The following is a 14,234-nucleotide window of genomic DNA, read 5'->3' on the forward strand; positions in this document are numbered from 1 at the left end:
TCTCTCTCTCTCTCTCTCTCTCTCCTTTTATATATATATAATAATGATGTATAAAATATTTCTTTGAACGATGAATTCTTCAAATCAAGTTCGATTCCATAGGTTTCAAACTCGATTAAATATAGGAGAAAGTAGCTTTTTTGTACTATTGATTTAATCGTTGGCCATGGTTCAAGAGATTATTTACGAAAAGGAACTTTCGTCGGAATAATATCTTCAACGATTTCAATCGCACGTGAAATATATTTTAATTATGGGGAGGGGGACAAACACGCGATATAAATTTCCTTTTTGCACTGAAAGATATCCATATTCTATTACATCTCCAACTATCAAATAGATAGAAGTTCACAAGAATTACAACTTGAATTTCCACTTTCAATTCCGCTCGACAACCCTCCCCCATCGTCGTTCGACGTTGAAAGTTCTATCCGCGTGGAGAACTCGAGAAGAACGTTTCCCTTTGCTTCGATTCCGACCCAGAAACTCGTTTCCAAAACACTTGCGTCTCAACTTTCGACCCTAATAGGTCAAACGAAAACTTGCATTCTCTCGAATTCCTCGAACGCGTCACGGTGTTTCGATAAACACGCTCGTTTCTTCAAACTTATGACGCTCGAATTCGTAGATTCAAGGGTAAAAAGGAAAATGGAGGGGGACGAGTGTCGTTCGCGATCGAGAGGGAAACGATCGATTATCCGTAAATTAAATCAGTAATTAGATTATCGGCTACGTCTTTCGTCTTCTAATTGACAAAAATGAGCAGAAATGGAAAGGGGAGATAGGTGAAAAAAGGGGGGGAAATGGATTCGAGTATTCGATTTGTCGAGGCGGCACGATTACCTACTGTCGATAATTGGCTTTCTTTGTGGACAAACGCTTTCGATTCTTCGAAGGGGCTAATTTCATTCCTCTCGAGAAGAAGAAGAAGAGGAAGAGGAGGAGGAGGAGGAGGAAGAGGAACTCGATGAATAGGAAATGTTTTGTTCTTGTCATTCGCTGGCGAGCCAATAATGCCGCGAACGAGGAAAGAATATCTCGACTTGATCTGGAAAAGAATTTTACGAAAGAATATGAGATATGGATAAAATAAAAATAGAAAAGTTTGAAAAGTTTTGGAAAATTTAATTCGAGAAAATATTGTATTGCGTTCTTTTATAATCGGCATTAAAATAGGCAATATAAAATAGAATGTAAAACATTGTGTTTAAAAACATGCGATATATTGCTATATTATATATCATGCATACATCGTGCTATATTTGTTTCGTTAAATCAATTTAGTCTATCGGTAAACACTTGTATCATATTGTGAAATGTTAATAACAATAATATACAACAATTGCCGATTATATTAAAGCATGTTTTTACAACTTTGAATTAATAATTAGATTTAGCAATTTATTTTAAATAGTTTCGTGTGATTATTATAAAAATATTATAAATAATTCTAAATATTTGGAAAATATCATTTAATGGATTACAATTCCGAATTTACTGTAATGAAAAATAATATAAAATATATTAATATTTTATACAAGAATTAAATATGTATTGATAACACATTATACAATATATCATGAATGTTTTCAGCCCTATAAATTAATATTTATTAATGAATGTAACGTTGTTATCTTATGTTATCATTTAAAAAGATAGATTGTAATTTATTGTAACTCGAATTACAATATATGAATATTGCAAAATATTGTATAAAGTTAATAAATAATTATTCTTCATACTTAATAATATTCACATATTAATGTATTAAAAATTTTCATCATAACAAATATTTTCCAAGCATATTTGCATATTTTTCGTACATACCTATTTACATATTCTTCGTAAATACTTTTGCGCGTAAATATTATATTGTATATTTATTCATAAATATCCACATTCTAGTGATGAATAACTGAAAAATTATATTATACATTTATAAAGAAAGGAAAAAACATCTTTTCCCTCATATTTCCAAAAACAATATTGACAATAAATCATTTTTGTAAGAAATATAAAAATTTTCCATTTCAATAATATCAAAATTATCAAATTTGACTCCTGAAATTTTGCTCTAATTTCGATTACTTATTTCAGTGATTTCAATCAAAAACAAAATCGATAAGAAACAAAAAAAAATCTCTCGAATTTAATTCACAATGTCCTATCAAGATTTCAATAAAAGTTTTTAATCGAATATCTTATTATAATTAGATAGTAAAATTTTTGAAAAATCGATTATAGACATATAAAAATTAATATGTAAAAATATCGGTCAATTTAATTTCACATTAAATGAAATCATATCTGCTTAACATTGCGCTAATGCAAACTTAAATTGATTTCAATAACGCTTAATGATCAGCAAATTTTCCTCTTCTGATCTTCCTCGTCTTCTAAACATCATAATAAACAAAAGTTAATATTGTTTCCAATATAATATATATATATATATAATTATAAATTACAACTTACAGATCCCCAATCAACATTTTTATCTTTCTAAAGTCTCGAAAAATGGTCAATTCTGTGTACATCGAAAATAAAAAAAGGAAATCTTACTTGTCAAATCGTCATCAAAAGTGAATTATGAATTCCATTTTTACCGATCCAAATCGTATCCAAATTGTCGAGAAATCCGAATCGTTGGATTCGTTGACCGGAAGATCGAAACGAGGGAAATAACGCGTTGAACTGGATCCACGCCGGGATGTAAGGGTGCCGTTATATGTCCGACGTTGATGCATAGTGGCTTAAAAGTTGGATATATCGTGGTGGTTTGAATTGTGAATCGTCGGCGATAAGGAGTGGCGAGAAGAAATTGTTGTTCGCGTCACAACGACGAAATTGGCCTCTGACATCTCGTTCCGTTGACGTGAAATATTTCTCCCCATTCAATATCTCTTCTTTATTTCCATCCTATCCTCTGAGATACTTTTATTCGATCAATAAACAATTAATTTATCGATTCTTCTTTAACATTCGTTCATATGATAATAAATTATAACAAATGTTATCTAAATGTGGTATTCTTGGCGGAGATCGTCCTATATATATATATATATATATCGTTTAATTATAAGCTAAAGTGGTACAACCTTGGCCGTGGTTAATGAGGTTTGTGACCTGGATGTCCATTTCGCATCTCTCCTTTTCACTGGCCACTGATTCATTTAAAACTCTAAGATTACTAAGGCAAAGTTTGGTCATTGGAAGAGAAGGTAACACAGTGGAACTAGTAGAAATGGAGATAAGAGAAATAATGAATCAGGTTTAAAATAACGTTTTATCGCGTCCTATTGCTCGCTTCAAGTTTTTCTCTTTTGTCCTGTATACGAATAAAGAAAATGGAGCATCTGTTATATCCTTGGATTTTGAAACGACGTTCAGGCAACGATTGACACGATTCTAAAATAAAAATAAAAAAAGTTGAGATGTTATATGTTTGTCCCATTTGTTTCATCCGAGAATATATTATTTTCCGCTTTCTCGTTGATCTTTGAGAAAAAAGAAATAAGGAGGAGATTTAGTTGATCTACTACAACTTGAAAACGGCGGATAACAAATCGGAACAATATGTGTATCTGAGAATCGATAGCTGGGCGAGAGAAGTCGGTGGAATGGGAAGTAGCGGAGGAGAATTCTCGGGTTACAGAGGTTGGCGCCGTGCCCTGTAGTAGTAGTAAAATAAAGGTAAATTAAGGGTCCAAGTTCGGAGAGGTCCTCTGAGAGCAAGGCGAGACGCTTTTTCGGTATCGATTGAAACTTAGACGCCACTGTTTTTCTACGAGAACCAAGTTTCCGCCCGTACGATGTTTGGATAAATATTGAACGATCACGAAGCTAAAGATCTCGTATACCGAAGATCGACGCGATAAAACCAATCCAATATCTGAACGCGAAATAATATTAAACCTAATATCGATTCGATATTATTAATTCTTGCGAAGAAGATCTTTATGGCAAGTTTGAAAATTCCAATTCTTTAACATTCTTTTCTAAAAATTTCTAATTTAAAAATTTTACTCACGAATTGTTTCAAAAATTTTATCAATTATGCATTCAAATCTAAAATGCGAATAATATTAGTTATAAGCAAACGATTGTAATTAATAAAACTTAAATTCAAATCTAACATCTTTCAAATCCTCCCTCTTTTTTTTTTTATTTTTAAATTAGAACCGTGATTTTACTCACGAATTGTTTCAAAAATTTTATCAATTATGCATTCAAATCTAAAATGCAGATAATATTAATTATAAGCAAACGATTGTAATAAATTAATAAAACTTAAATTCAAATCTAACATTTTTCAAATCTCCTCCTTCCCTTTTTTTTATTTTTAAATTAGAACCGTGATTTAATTTAATTTCGAAAAATTCCCTTTTTTCTATTCATTTATCATCGACATGCTCTCGTCGCATCTCCATGCGATTCTCCTCGTTTTCAGAATTCTACGAAGATGCTGACGTGGGAGGCGAACGAAGCAGTCTCCGAGATTATCGCGGAGAAATCGCAACCGGTAGTGCGCCGTTTCAAGGTGCCGGTTCCCGGAGGATTCGAAGCTCGTGTCAGACTTCTGATTCCGCCGAACGCTGATTTGTCGGGCGCCACCAAATATCCCATGCTGATCTTCGTGTGAGTAACAACGATCCTCCTCCCTTCGATCTAATAGAATAGAATACGTGTTAATCGTAACCGAGTAAAAAAAAAAAAGAAAAAATCGAAAAAACTTTATCATCCGTTCTTTTCTTCCCTCCTTTCATCCTTTCTTACGTCCTTTCGCTCCTTCTTCTCTCTCTTCGCCTCTTTTTTCCTTCTTTCGCCCCTTTTTCCTCTCCTTTCGCTCTTTTTCCGCTCCTTTCGCTCTTTCTTCTCTTCTTACCTTCTTTCATTCTTTCTTACATCCTTTCGCCCCTTCTTCATTTCTTTCGACTCTTCTTACTTCTTTTCATCCCTTTTTTTCTTCTTTTGCCCCTTTTTTCCTCCTTTCGTCCCTTCTTACCTCTTTTCATCCTTTCTTCCCTCTTTTGCTCCTTCTTCCCTCCTTTCGCCCTCTTTTCCCTCTTTTCGCTCTTTTTTCTCTCCTTTCGCTCTTTCTTCTCTTCTTTCGCCTCTTTTTTCCTTCTTTCACCCCTTCTTACCTTCTTTCACCCTTTTTTACGTCCTTTTGTCCCTTCTTCCCTTGTTTTTCCTCTTTTTTCCTTCTTTCGCCCCTTTTCTTCTCCTTTCGCCTCTTTTTTCTTTTTTTCGCTCCTTCTTCCCTCCTTTCGCCCTTTTTTCCCTCTTTTCGCTCTTTTTTCCCTCCTTTCGCTCTTTCTTCTCTTCTTATTTTCTTTCACCCTTTCTTACGTCCTTTCGCCCCTTCTTCTCTTCTTCCACCTCTTCTTACTTCTTTTCACTCCTTTTTTCCTTCTTTTGCCCCTTTTTTCCTCCTTTCGTCCCTTCTTTTGCCTTTTCTTCCCTTCTTTCATCCCTTTTTTTCTTCTTTTGCCCCTTTTTTCCTCCTTTCGTCCCTTCTTACCTCTTTTCATCCTTTCTTCCTTCTTTACACCTTTTGACTTTTCTTCTCTTCTTTCATCCTTTCTTCCCTCTTTTGCCCCTTCTTTTGACTTTTGCCCCTCCTTTTGACTTTTCTTCCCTTCTTTCATCCCTTTTTTCCTCCTTTCGTCCCTTCTTCCCTCCTTTTGCCTTTTCTTCCCTCTTTTGCTCCTTCTTCCCTTCTTTTCTTTTTTTCTCCTTTTCACCTCTTCTTACCTCTTTTCGCCTCTTTTTTTCTCCTTTTGCCTCTTCTTACCTCTTTTCACCTCTTCTTACCTCCTTTCGCCCCTTCTTCCCTTCTTTCGCCTCTTTTTTCCCGCTTTCACCCCTTCTTCCCCTTTTTTCGGCCTTTCTTACCTCCTTTCACCCCTTCTTCCCTTCTTTCGCCCTCTTTCAGGAGAGAACGTTTAAAAATCTTGGGCTTGATTTCCCAGGGATGTTCCATTCCAGGTTATTTTTTTTTCTTCTTCTTTTTCTCAAATACCAGAGAATACCGCCACCATGAATACCGCTTTAATGTCCTCGAAGCGGGATCGGAATTATTCGAATGGAGAAAAAGAATGAAACGGCGGTGTGGCATCGGTCGCGTCACTCGCAGCGTATCATTTATCAAAAAATTTTCTTCACCACTCTCCTCCTCCCCCCTGTCGATACATAGATGGCGAAACGTGGAGGAATAATCGCGGAGGGATTCATTTCGATGCCGTGTAAACGCGCCCCCTGAATTTTTATGAATCCGTATCGGGATTAATTAGCGAGTCAAATGAAAATCCAAGTCCCATTATTAGATACTTTCTTGTTTTCCTTGCGTGAGTTTCGTTCGTAAAAATATCCTTTAAAATTATCCTTTTCTTTCTTTCTTTTCTTTTCTTTTCTTTTTTTACGGCGAACTCATTCGAGGAAAAGAGTGAATAAAAATGATGAGGGGGGGGAGGAGAAAACGAATGAAACAACGAACGAATAATTAAATAGATAAATTTGATCGAGCTCGCTCGATTCTACAGGTCGGCAGGCATTAATTCGAGTTTCGAAAATTGGATTGTTGAACGACAGAACTCGTTCGGAACGAATTAGACTGTGTATAAATAGAAACACATGATTCGATTGAATAATTAAGTCAAATCGGAAAATTGAATTAGCTTTTCTTGGTCTGCTCCGGCGGAATTGTTTGGTAATTGTTCATTCACGCGTGTGTACCCGGGTGAAACGGAAAATTGCAAATTTAGAATTTCGATTATCCGAGCTGCTATTACTCGCCGACAGAATCTCGTCATTTTGGGGGTCGGTTAAACCCGAAGATAAAAAAAAAAAAAAAAAAAAAGAAAAGGAAAATTATAAATTCCATCGTTTGTCTCAACGAGATAATATATATATATATATATAACTTTGTAATATTGTAATCGTGAATTTAATCAAAAGATAAATGAAATCACATGACAAGCGAATCATCATCGAATCTCATTATCCCAGCATGTACTCTGAATATACTCTGAAGTAAATTTGTAAATAGTGGATATGTGATAATGGACTTTTTGCGCAGATAATAACGACCTTTTATTTAATTAGCAATTAATCAAATTATCGGCAACTCCATTTCTACTTGTTACTTCGAAATATATATATACTCCACGTAATATCTTTCTATCCGTTCAACGTTATTACTTTTTCTAATAATTTGAAATAAATTATACACATATATAAATCGAATTAAAACTTTCAATTTGATTATGTTTGATTAATAATGTTTAAAAAAAAAAGAAAAGATATCGATTTGAACAAAACAATCGTAAAAGTTTAGCATCGATAAATCTAAAAAAAAAATATTTGTTATTAATAATTAATCGTTTCTCTTTTATCTCTTAATTTCTCGAGATTAAATTACACGAATACAATGGAATTCCATTTGAACTTTTACTTCTATTACAAGCATCGTCGTAACTTCAAATCGAAAATATATCGTAATCGCAATAATAAATTTAATTATCGTAGAAATTTAATCGACGATCAAATTACAAATAATAATACGCATTAACAGAGAAGAAATAATCAAAACACCGTTTCAAGTTCACTGTATGTTCCACAGATACGGCGGGCCAGATTCGTATCAGGTGACGGAGAAGTTCGACGTCGATTGGGGCACGTACCTTGTAACGAATAAAAGCATCATCTACGCTACGATCGACGGCCGTGGCTCAGGTTTAATGGACAACGGTATGCTATTCGCCGGATATCGAAACTTGGGAACGGTCGAGATCGCGGATCAGATCAACGTTACCAGGTGAGCATCCCTTCCCCTCGATTGTAAAAGCGAGATCGTTCGACGCCGTCTCCCCAAATTCCCTTCTTTCTTAAGCGCACGAATTGGAATTGTAATTTCGAGTCTAATTCAATCGTGTAATTCATTGCGTGTCGGATCGTGTAACTGTTCGAACGAGATCTAATTTTCCATGAATTCTATCCAATGTTTCTTATTGCTCGATTGAATACAACTTTTCCGAAATGTTATAACAATAACATCGTTGGAATAGTAATAACAGGTTTATTATGATTAGGTTGGATTTTATTATTATTAATTCGCGATTCGTAGCCTCTGTAATATTTGATTACGAATGCGATTTGTTTGTTAAATATATTGAATCGTGCTTCGTGTCGCGTACGTTTTTAAGAAAAAAATATATATCTTTGAAAATTGAATAATTATTTTTATTTTATGAAAACTGATAAAAATTCAATCAAATCGATCGTGCAATTAAAATAATTAATTTAGACAAATTAATTGATTGCCAAAAGTATGTCTATTGACTAATATTATTTAATATTTATCGATTTTTTTTTTTGAAACATTAAGCCTGTTTTCATGAAAGTTCATTTATCGATTTGTTAAATATATATATATAATATAATATTTAAACATATAGCTTCAAACGATTGCCAATTAATTGAATTTCATTTCCATATTATAATCGTGAAAATCGATAATTCTATTTTGACCCGGTTCACGCGTGATTTATAAACGTTTCACCGGCGTAACGATCGCGAGACACGGATTTTTCTAATCTCGCTACAACTCCCTCGTGTTCGATTTCGTGAACACGTTCGCGGTAATAAAAGGCTCGAATTAATTGGGTTCTTCGTTAGAGAAAAACGTGTTTGCATCTTAAACGGGTTGATGCTTTAAATTTTAAATATATGCAATTTGCTACTTCTTTTTCTCTCTCTCTCTCTCTCTCTCTATCTCTCTCTCTCTCTCATTCCTTCGGAAAATATTGCCAACGTAGGTGATTCGGCCATAAAGAAGCGGAAAATGCAAATAGATTTTAATAATAGTCGTATCGTTCTATCGTTGTGTCATTTGAAATGGGCTTTGATCGTGGAGCCGATCCTAATTTCGTTGTTTTATGACTCTCTCGCTCGCTCGCTCGCTCGCCCCTTCTCTCTCCTTCTCTATTTACATGTAAAATGTTCCCAGATGCAATTTATCGAACGCCGCTTCTGTCCGTTTTAAATGCTAAAAGACGCATTGCCCTTGTTGTTTCTATGCATTTTTAATGCAGACGCATACGTCAACAAAATAGAGATTGATTCATTATATATTTATGTAAAAAAAAATCTGGTTTGTTTTTGATTTCAAACGATATTGCATTGAACATCGGGATAAGTCAATTTATGACGTGTTCCCCTTTTCGCGTTTTTCTCTCTCTCTCTCTCTCTCTTCTGTTTCTCCTCTGTGAACGGTTGATTTATTCGATTGATGGAACACGAGTTTAACAGGCGTTGTACAAATTCAACGTTTCATCAAATCAACCGAACGCGAGCATTAAACTATAGCCGTGTCTGTAAATCGAGTTCTCGAAACTATCGCCAATAGCACGAGTTATTTTCTATGCTAATGTTAACATTTTCAATTATCATTTTACTTTGATCCACGTTCGACCTGATTTCAATTTTTGAAAAAAAAAAAAAAAAAAAATAATGGAAAATATGTTAGAAAGATATTAAAAGATATTGCTTAATTCAAAAGTTACGTATATCTTTAACCTCTTCACTATAAGATATCAAAGGCACAATGATTTTCAAATAAATCAATGATTGTCAAATAAAATATAGTAGTGAAGAATCCTTCGACGGATTTTAATTTTTCCTTTTACCTTTACTAGAATAATTTTAATTTAAAGAAAAAAAGAAACTAAACATGTCAACAAAATCAATAAAAAGAGGATCAAAAGAATCAACCACACAATTTTTACGTTTTTTCGATGTCTGTGAAAGTAAAAAAAAAAAATTAATCGTAATTTTTCTTCCTAATTTTTTGTACAAATTTAAAATTCACCTACCTATCCTCGAACGCTCAGAAACCCATTAAGGAAATTCAAAATTAAATTAACACCCTTGTTAAATATCTCCACGTAATCCCATTTCTTTTTTTCAACGCCACTTAATCACCGTGCTCTCTCTCTCTCTCTCTCTCTGTGCACACAGTTCATTATAACATTTCAAAAAATTCACCCGATTCGCCCGACATTCGTCACTTCGGAGTTCCGCATTAAAGAGGGGCGAAACAAGGGAAATTATACTCGAGTTCGTCGGACAACGATCGCCAGCCAAAGAGAGAGAGAGAGGGTTATGCGGGCGAAAAAGTTGCCAAGCCTCACCGCAACGCGGAACTGAAACCGCGACGCGTGCAAAATTAACGACACAGAAACGACAGACTCGTTTTTTCTTTTTTTTTTTTTTTTTATCCCGCCCTCGAAAATTCAAACCTTCCTGCTTCCTTTCTTTCTTTCTTTCTTTCTTTCTTTCTTTCTTTCTTTCTTTCTTCCTGCTCCGTGAAAGAATAAAGGGAAGCGCGAGGAGCACTTCGATCGATGGGAACAGCGATAATAGCGTTTCTTAAAATTCTCCAAGCACAACTAGGTAGGCGAATCTAATTACAGGGGGGAGAGCTGTCGTCGTGACACCCCTGCCAGACGCTGACTTATCGCCACCAGACGCGGTAATCCGCTAATCCACCTAACAAACTAGCGCCACCACGTCCGAACCTTGTTCCGCCTTCGTTCGAAACTTCTTTCCCCCTTTCTCCCCATGATCGATTTCGAATTAAGTTTCAATTGTATTTCTGTCGATTCGAATATAATGTGAGATTTGTTGCGAGACTTAAGTAACTAGCTACATAAAAAAAATAAATTATTAAACAAAAAAGTAAGTAAGAATCATACGAAATGCGATGATAATAAAAATATAATAGTATAAGTCTGTCGATTAAAATAGAGTGACTTTCTTTTTTTTAAATTGGATCGATTTTTCGAGAAGTTGGAATTTGAAAAATTTGAGTTGCAATTGATCGGAATCACGTGGAAAAAATCTTTACGCAAATCATTCTTACTTTCTATAGCCAACTTCTTCCTCAAAATTTTGTTCATATACATCATTTAATAAACTAATCCTTCTTTCAAAAAAAAAAGCTCAACTCGTTCAACTTGTTAAAAAAAAAAAAACTTTCGTCCTACTGTACAGACAAAATTGATCATCGAGCTCTCTCTAAAAAAACTTCAACAGTCATTCAACGTTACGTTCCCTACCTAGCCTATCTCTCAAATCATCCACCTGGAGCAATAATCTCCATACAACCATACTCGCCATTAATCATCAACTATCAAAGGAAGGAACGTCAAAATCCACGCCACCAAGAAATAAAAAAAAAAAAAAAAAAAAAAATCGATGTGGAGGAGGGGGTCGAGATCGATAGAAATGATGGTTTATCGGGCCAGTTACACCGAACCCGCTTATCTTCCACGAGTTATTGATTCCGCCTCGGCTATCTTCAGGCAGGATCGACGGAACGGAGGAGCGGGTATATCTCGCGGTGATATCCTCTCTCCCGTTCGAGAGGAACGGTCGTCGCCTGTGCGTTGGCCGGCCTGGTATCCACACGTTGCGATGTTTTGCCGCCGCGTTCGTTGCGGCGCGTTCGCCCGATGAAAAAGGGAGCCGTGAAATTGGAAGCCGGCCAAGCGATTGCGGAATCGGCCAGCTCTCTTTAACTTTTGCCCTATTGCGCGGGGGCGCTCGTATCATCCCTCCCTTCTTTCTTTTCGTTTCACGTATTTTTATATCATTCCTTCTCGCACAACCTCTCTCTCTCTCTCTCTCGCCCTTTTATTTTTCATCGCCCGTTATTTTGCATCGCGTTCTTCCTTTTCTCCCTCTCTCTTTTTCTTTTTTCCTCATCTTTTTCCCCTCTCACTCCCCTATCTTCCCCACACCCTACATCGTTCACTTTTTATCGACATTCCTGTCCTCCCCCATCCCCTAACACAGTTCTTCTTCCAGTTTCTTTCCTTCTTCCTTTTTTTTCGCTCTCTCTCTCTCTCTCTCTCTCTCTCTCTCTCTCTCTCTNTCTCGTTCCAGCGATGGGAGGAATGACATCCTCGCAAAGGAGGAAATGGGTTGATAGAGTCGATAAATAAAAGAAGATTCTTCCATTGGAAAACAAATTGGGGAGATTAGTCTTTTTTTCCTTTCCTTTTTTCCTTTTCTTACGTTTAAACATTTGCACTCGAGAGTTTCCAATATTTGGCGTTCGTTATCCCCTCCCCCCACTCGATTGTAATTACAGAACAATTCCACGAGAGCGTGAACGTTTAAAAGGGAAGAGAAAACCGGGTTGGATTAACCTTTCATTTAATATCCATGAAAGGTGAGGTGTAACAACAATTTTAAAAGAATCAAAATTAGACCTATCGGTATCCCGTCTCTTTTGCGGCTTCACGCGTCCGGATTCTTCCATTCTCTCTCTCCCTCTCTCTCTCTATCTCTTCATTCTCGAGCTCGTTTTCTCGTTGCTTTTTTTACAAGCCTTTGTTCCATCGTTGAACCACCGACCTTGCTATTCCTGGTAAGCTTGATCGGCGAGTAACCAACCCTGATCGAGAGATAAGTCCTTCTTCTTCTTCTTTCTTTTTCCTCGTCATTTCCATTTAGGGACGAAGGAAGTCTAGGAGTCGAGAAGAATACGATGAATCGAGATTCCCTTTTTCTTTCTTTTTTTTATGACACGTGAAAAATTGCGCGTCTAAAAATGTTATTCAAATCGAATGCAATGAGAAGTGAAAGGGAAAGCGGGGAACAGTGAGTGAGACGATATAAAGTGGAAAGGTGTATAAAGGCGAATACAAAGTGCGCAGTAACATAAGAAAATTCATAGAATAGAAATGAGAGGTGAAAAAAGAAAAAGAAAAATAAAAATGATTTGAATCAAAGTAAAAATATAGAGAAGAAAAGAAGAGGAGAAACATAATAGGTAATTGTCGAGTTAATTAATAATTAAAAGATTCAATTATTATTGTTGCATTATCATTAGCGCGGTTGCACTGTCTCTCTCGTCTTACCTCTCTTTGATCTGAATCCGTCTTGAACATCTAGCGGACCATCGTCCAAGTTAATTAAACACAGGGCCACAAAGTGGTCTGGACCGATGTCGAAAACAATGAAGCGTGCGAATCATCCTTCAATTATCCACAATGACGAAAGAATCTTTGTGATTCAATTTCTCTTGACTGGTTAATCATATCCATCATTTGGATCCTGAAAACAAAAATGGACAAAAATTAGTAGCTATTCTACTTCTTTTTTTTAATTATTCACAACTTTAAGGATAAATTCAAATGACTTTACTTGCCAGTTTATAATATCGCTTTGAATAAATCTCTGTTAATCGATACTAAATATCATTACAATATTAAGAAATATCATTCTCATTTTTACAGTTAATATTAATAACAATTATCATTGGATAATAATATATATACAGGTGTCTGATAATTTCGAAAATCTTTTAAAACGAATGATAATGAAATGAAATTGTGTTACGATTATTTAGTACCAAGTATTTTAATTGCTTCTCTGATAACGATAATACCGATAATGATAAATTTTAAAACGTTTAAAGGGGAAACGATGTAATAATTCGGAAAATGATAATAATATCCTTGATATACGTACAACAATATTTGGTTTATATTTCGATTAAACGATTGCTAATTAAACGTAAGTTACAAAAGAAAGTTTCAAATATTAACCGATCCTTCTACGTAATTATTATCCATTTAATTACCATTAATATAAAACGATTAGATAAACGGATCGAATAAATATAATAAAAATATAATAAAAATATAATAAAAATATAATAAAAATTAATATATATTCTCAAATTTAAAATTACGATCTCGTAATTTTATATTTTATATCGATAAATATATATATATATTTAATTTTCGGAGAATAAGTTTTGATTGCTCGATTAAAAATAATGGCGAGAGCGACACACGGTCGGCGAGAGCGTAGGGGAGGAGAGACAAAAATAGAGATGTGAAATGGAGGGAGAGAGAGAGAGAGAGGGAGAGGAAAGATTTTTACCGATTGAAAAAAGGAATTTTTTTGTGGCGGATCAATTCAGCCGGGGCACCCTTCTTCGATTGGTTGTTCCGTTAAAACGTGGGATCACAATGCCGGTGGCGGATAGAGGTGAAAAATTTCAGCGCGATGCTCGAGGAGATGGAGAGGACGCGTTCGTCGGAAAAAAACGACGGCTCGATTATTTTCGAGAACCTCGGATTTCAATTTATCGTGTTCACTCTCTCTTTCTCTCTCTCTATATATATATATACACACATACATATATATATATATAT

General features: G+C 35.2%; 1 protein-coding gene across 11 annotated transcripts in view; it reads left to right on the forward strand.

Annotated features, from left to right (window-relative positions):
• LOC122710909 (venom dipeptidyl peptidase 4-like) overlaps positions 1-14,234 on the forward strand; it is a 259,765-nt gene that overhangs the window by 231,345 nt on the left and 14,186 nt on the right. For all 11 annotated transcript variants that reach the window (XM_043929145.1, XM_043929147.1, XM_043929146.1 and 8 more), the window contains 2 exons: positions 4,451-4,638; positions 7,625-7,819. In XM_043929145.1, coding sequence (XP_043785080.1) covers positions 4,451-4,638; positions 7,625-7,819 — 383 coding nt within the window. The remainder of the gene's footprint in view (positions 1-4,450; positions 4,639-7,624; positions 7,820-14,234) is intronic.

The sequence above is a fragment of the Apis laboriosa genome, unplaced genomic scaffold (assembly GCF_014066325.1).
Source record: "Apis laboriosa isolate Shangri-la unplaced genomic scaffold, ASM1406632v1 scaffold161_cov148, whole genome shotgun sequence".
Taxonomy (NCBI): Eukaryota; Metazoa; Arthropoda; class Insecta; order Hymenoptera; family Apidae; genus Apis; species Apis laboriosa.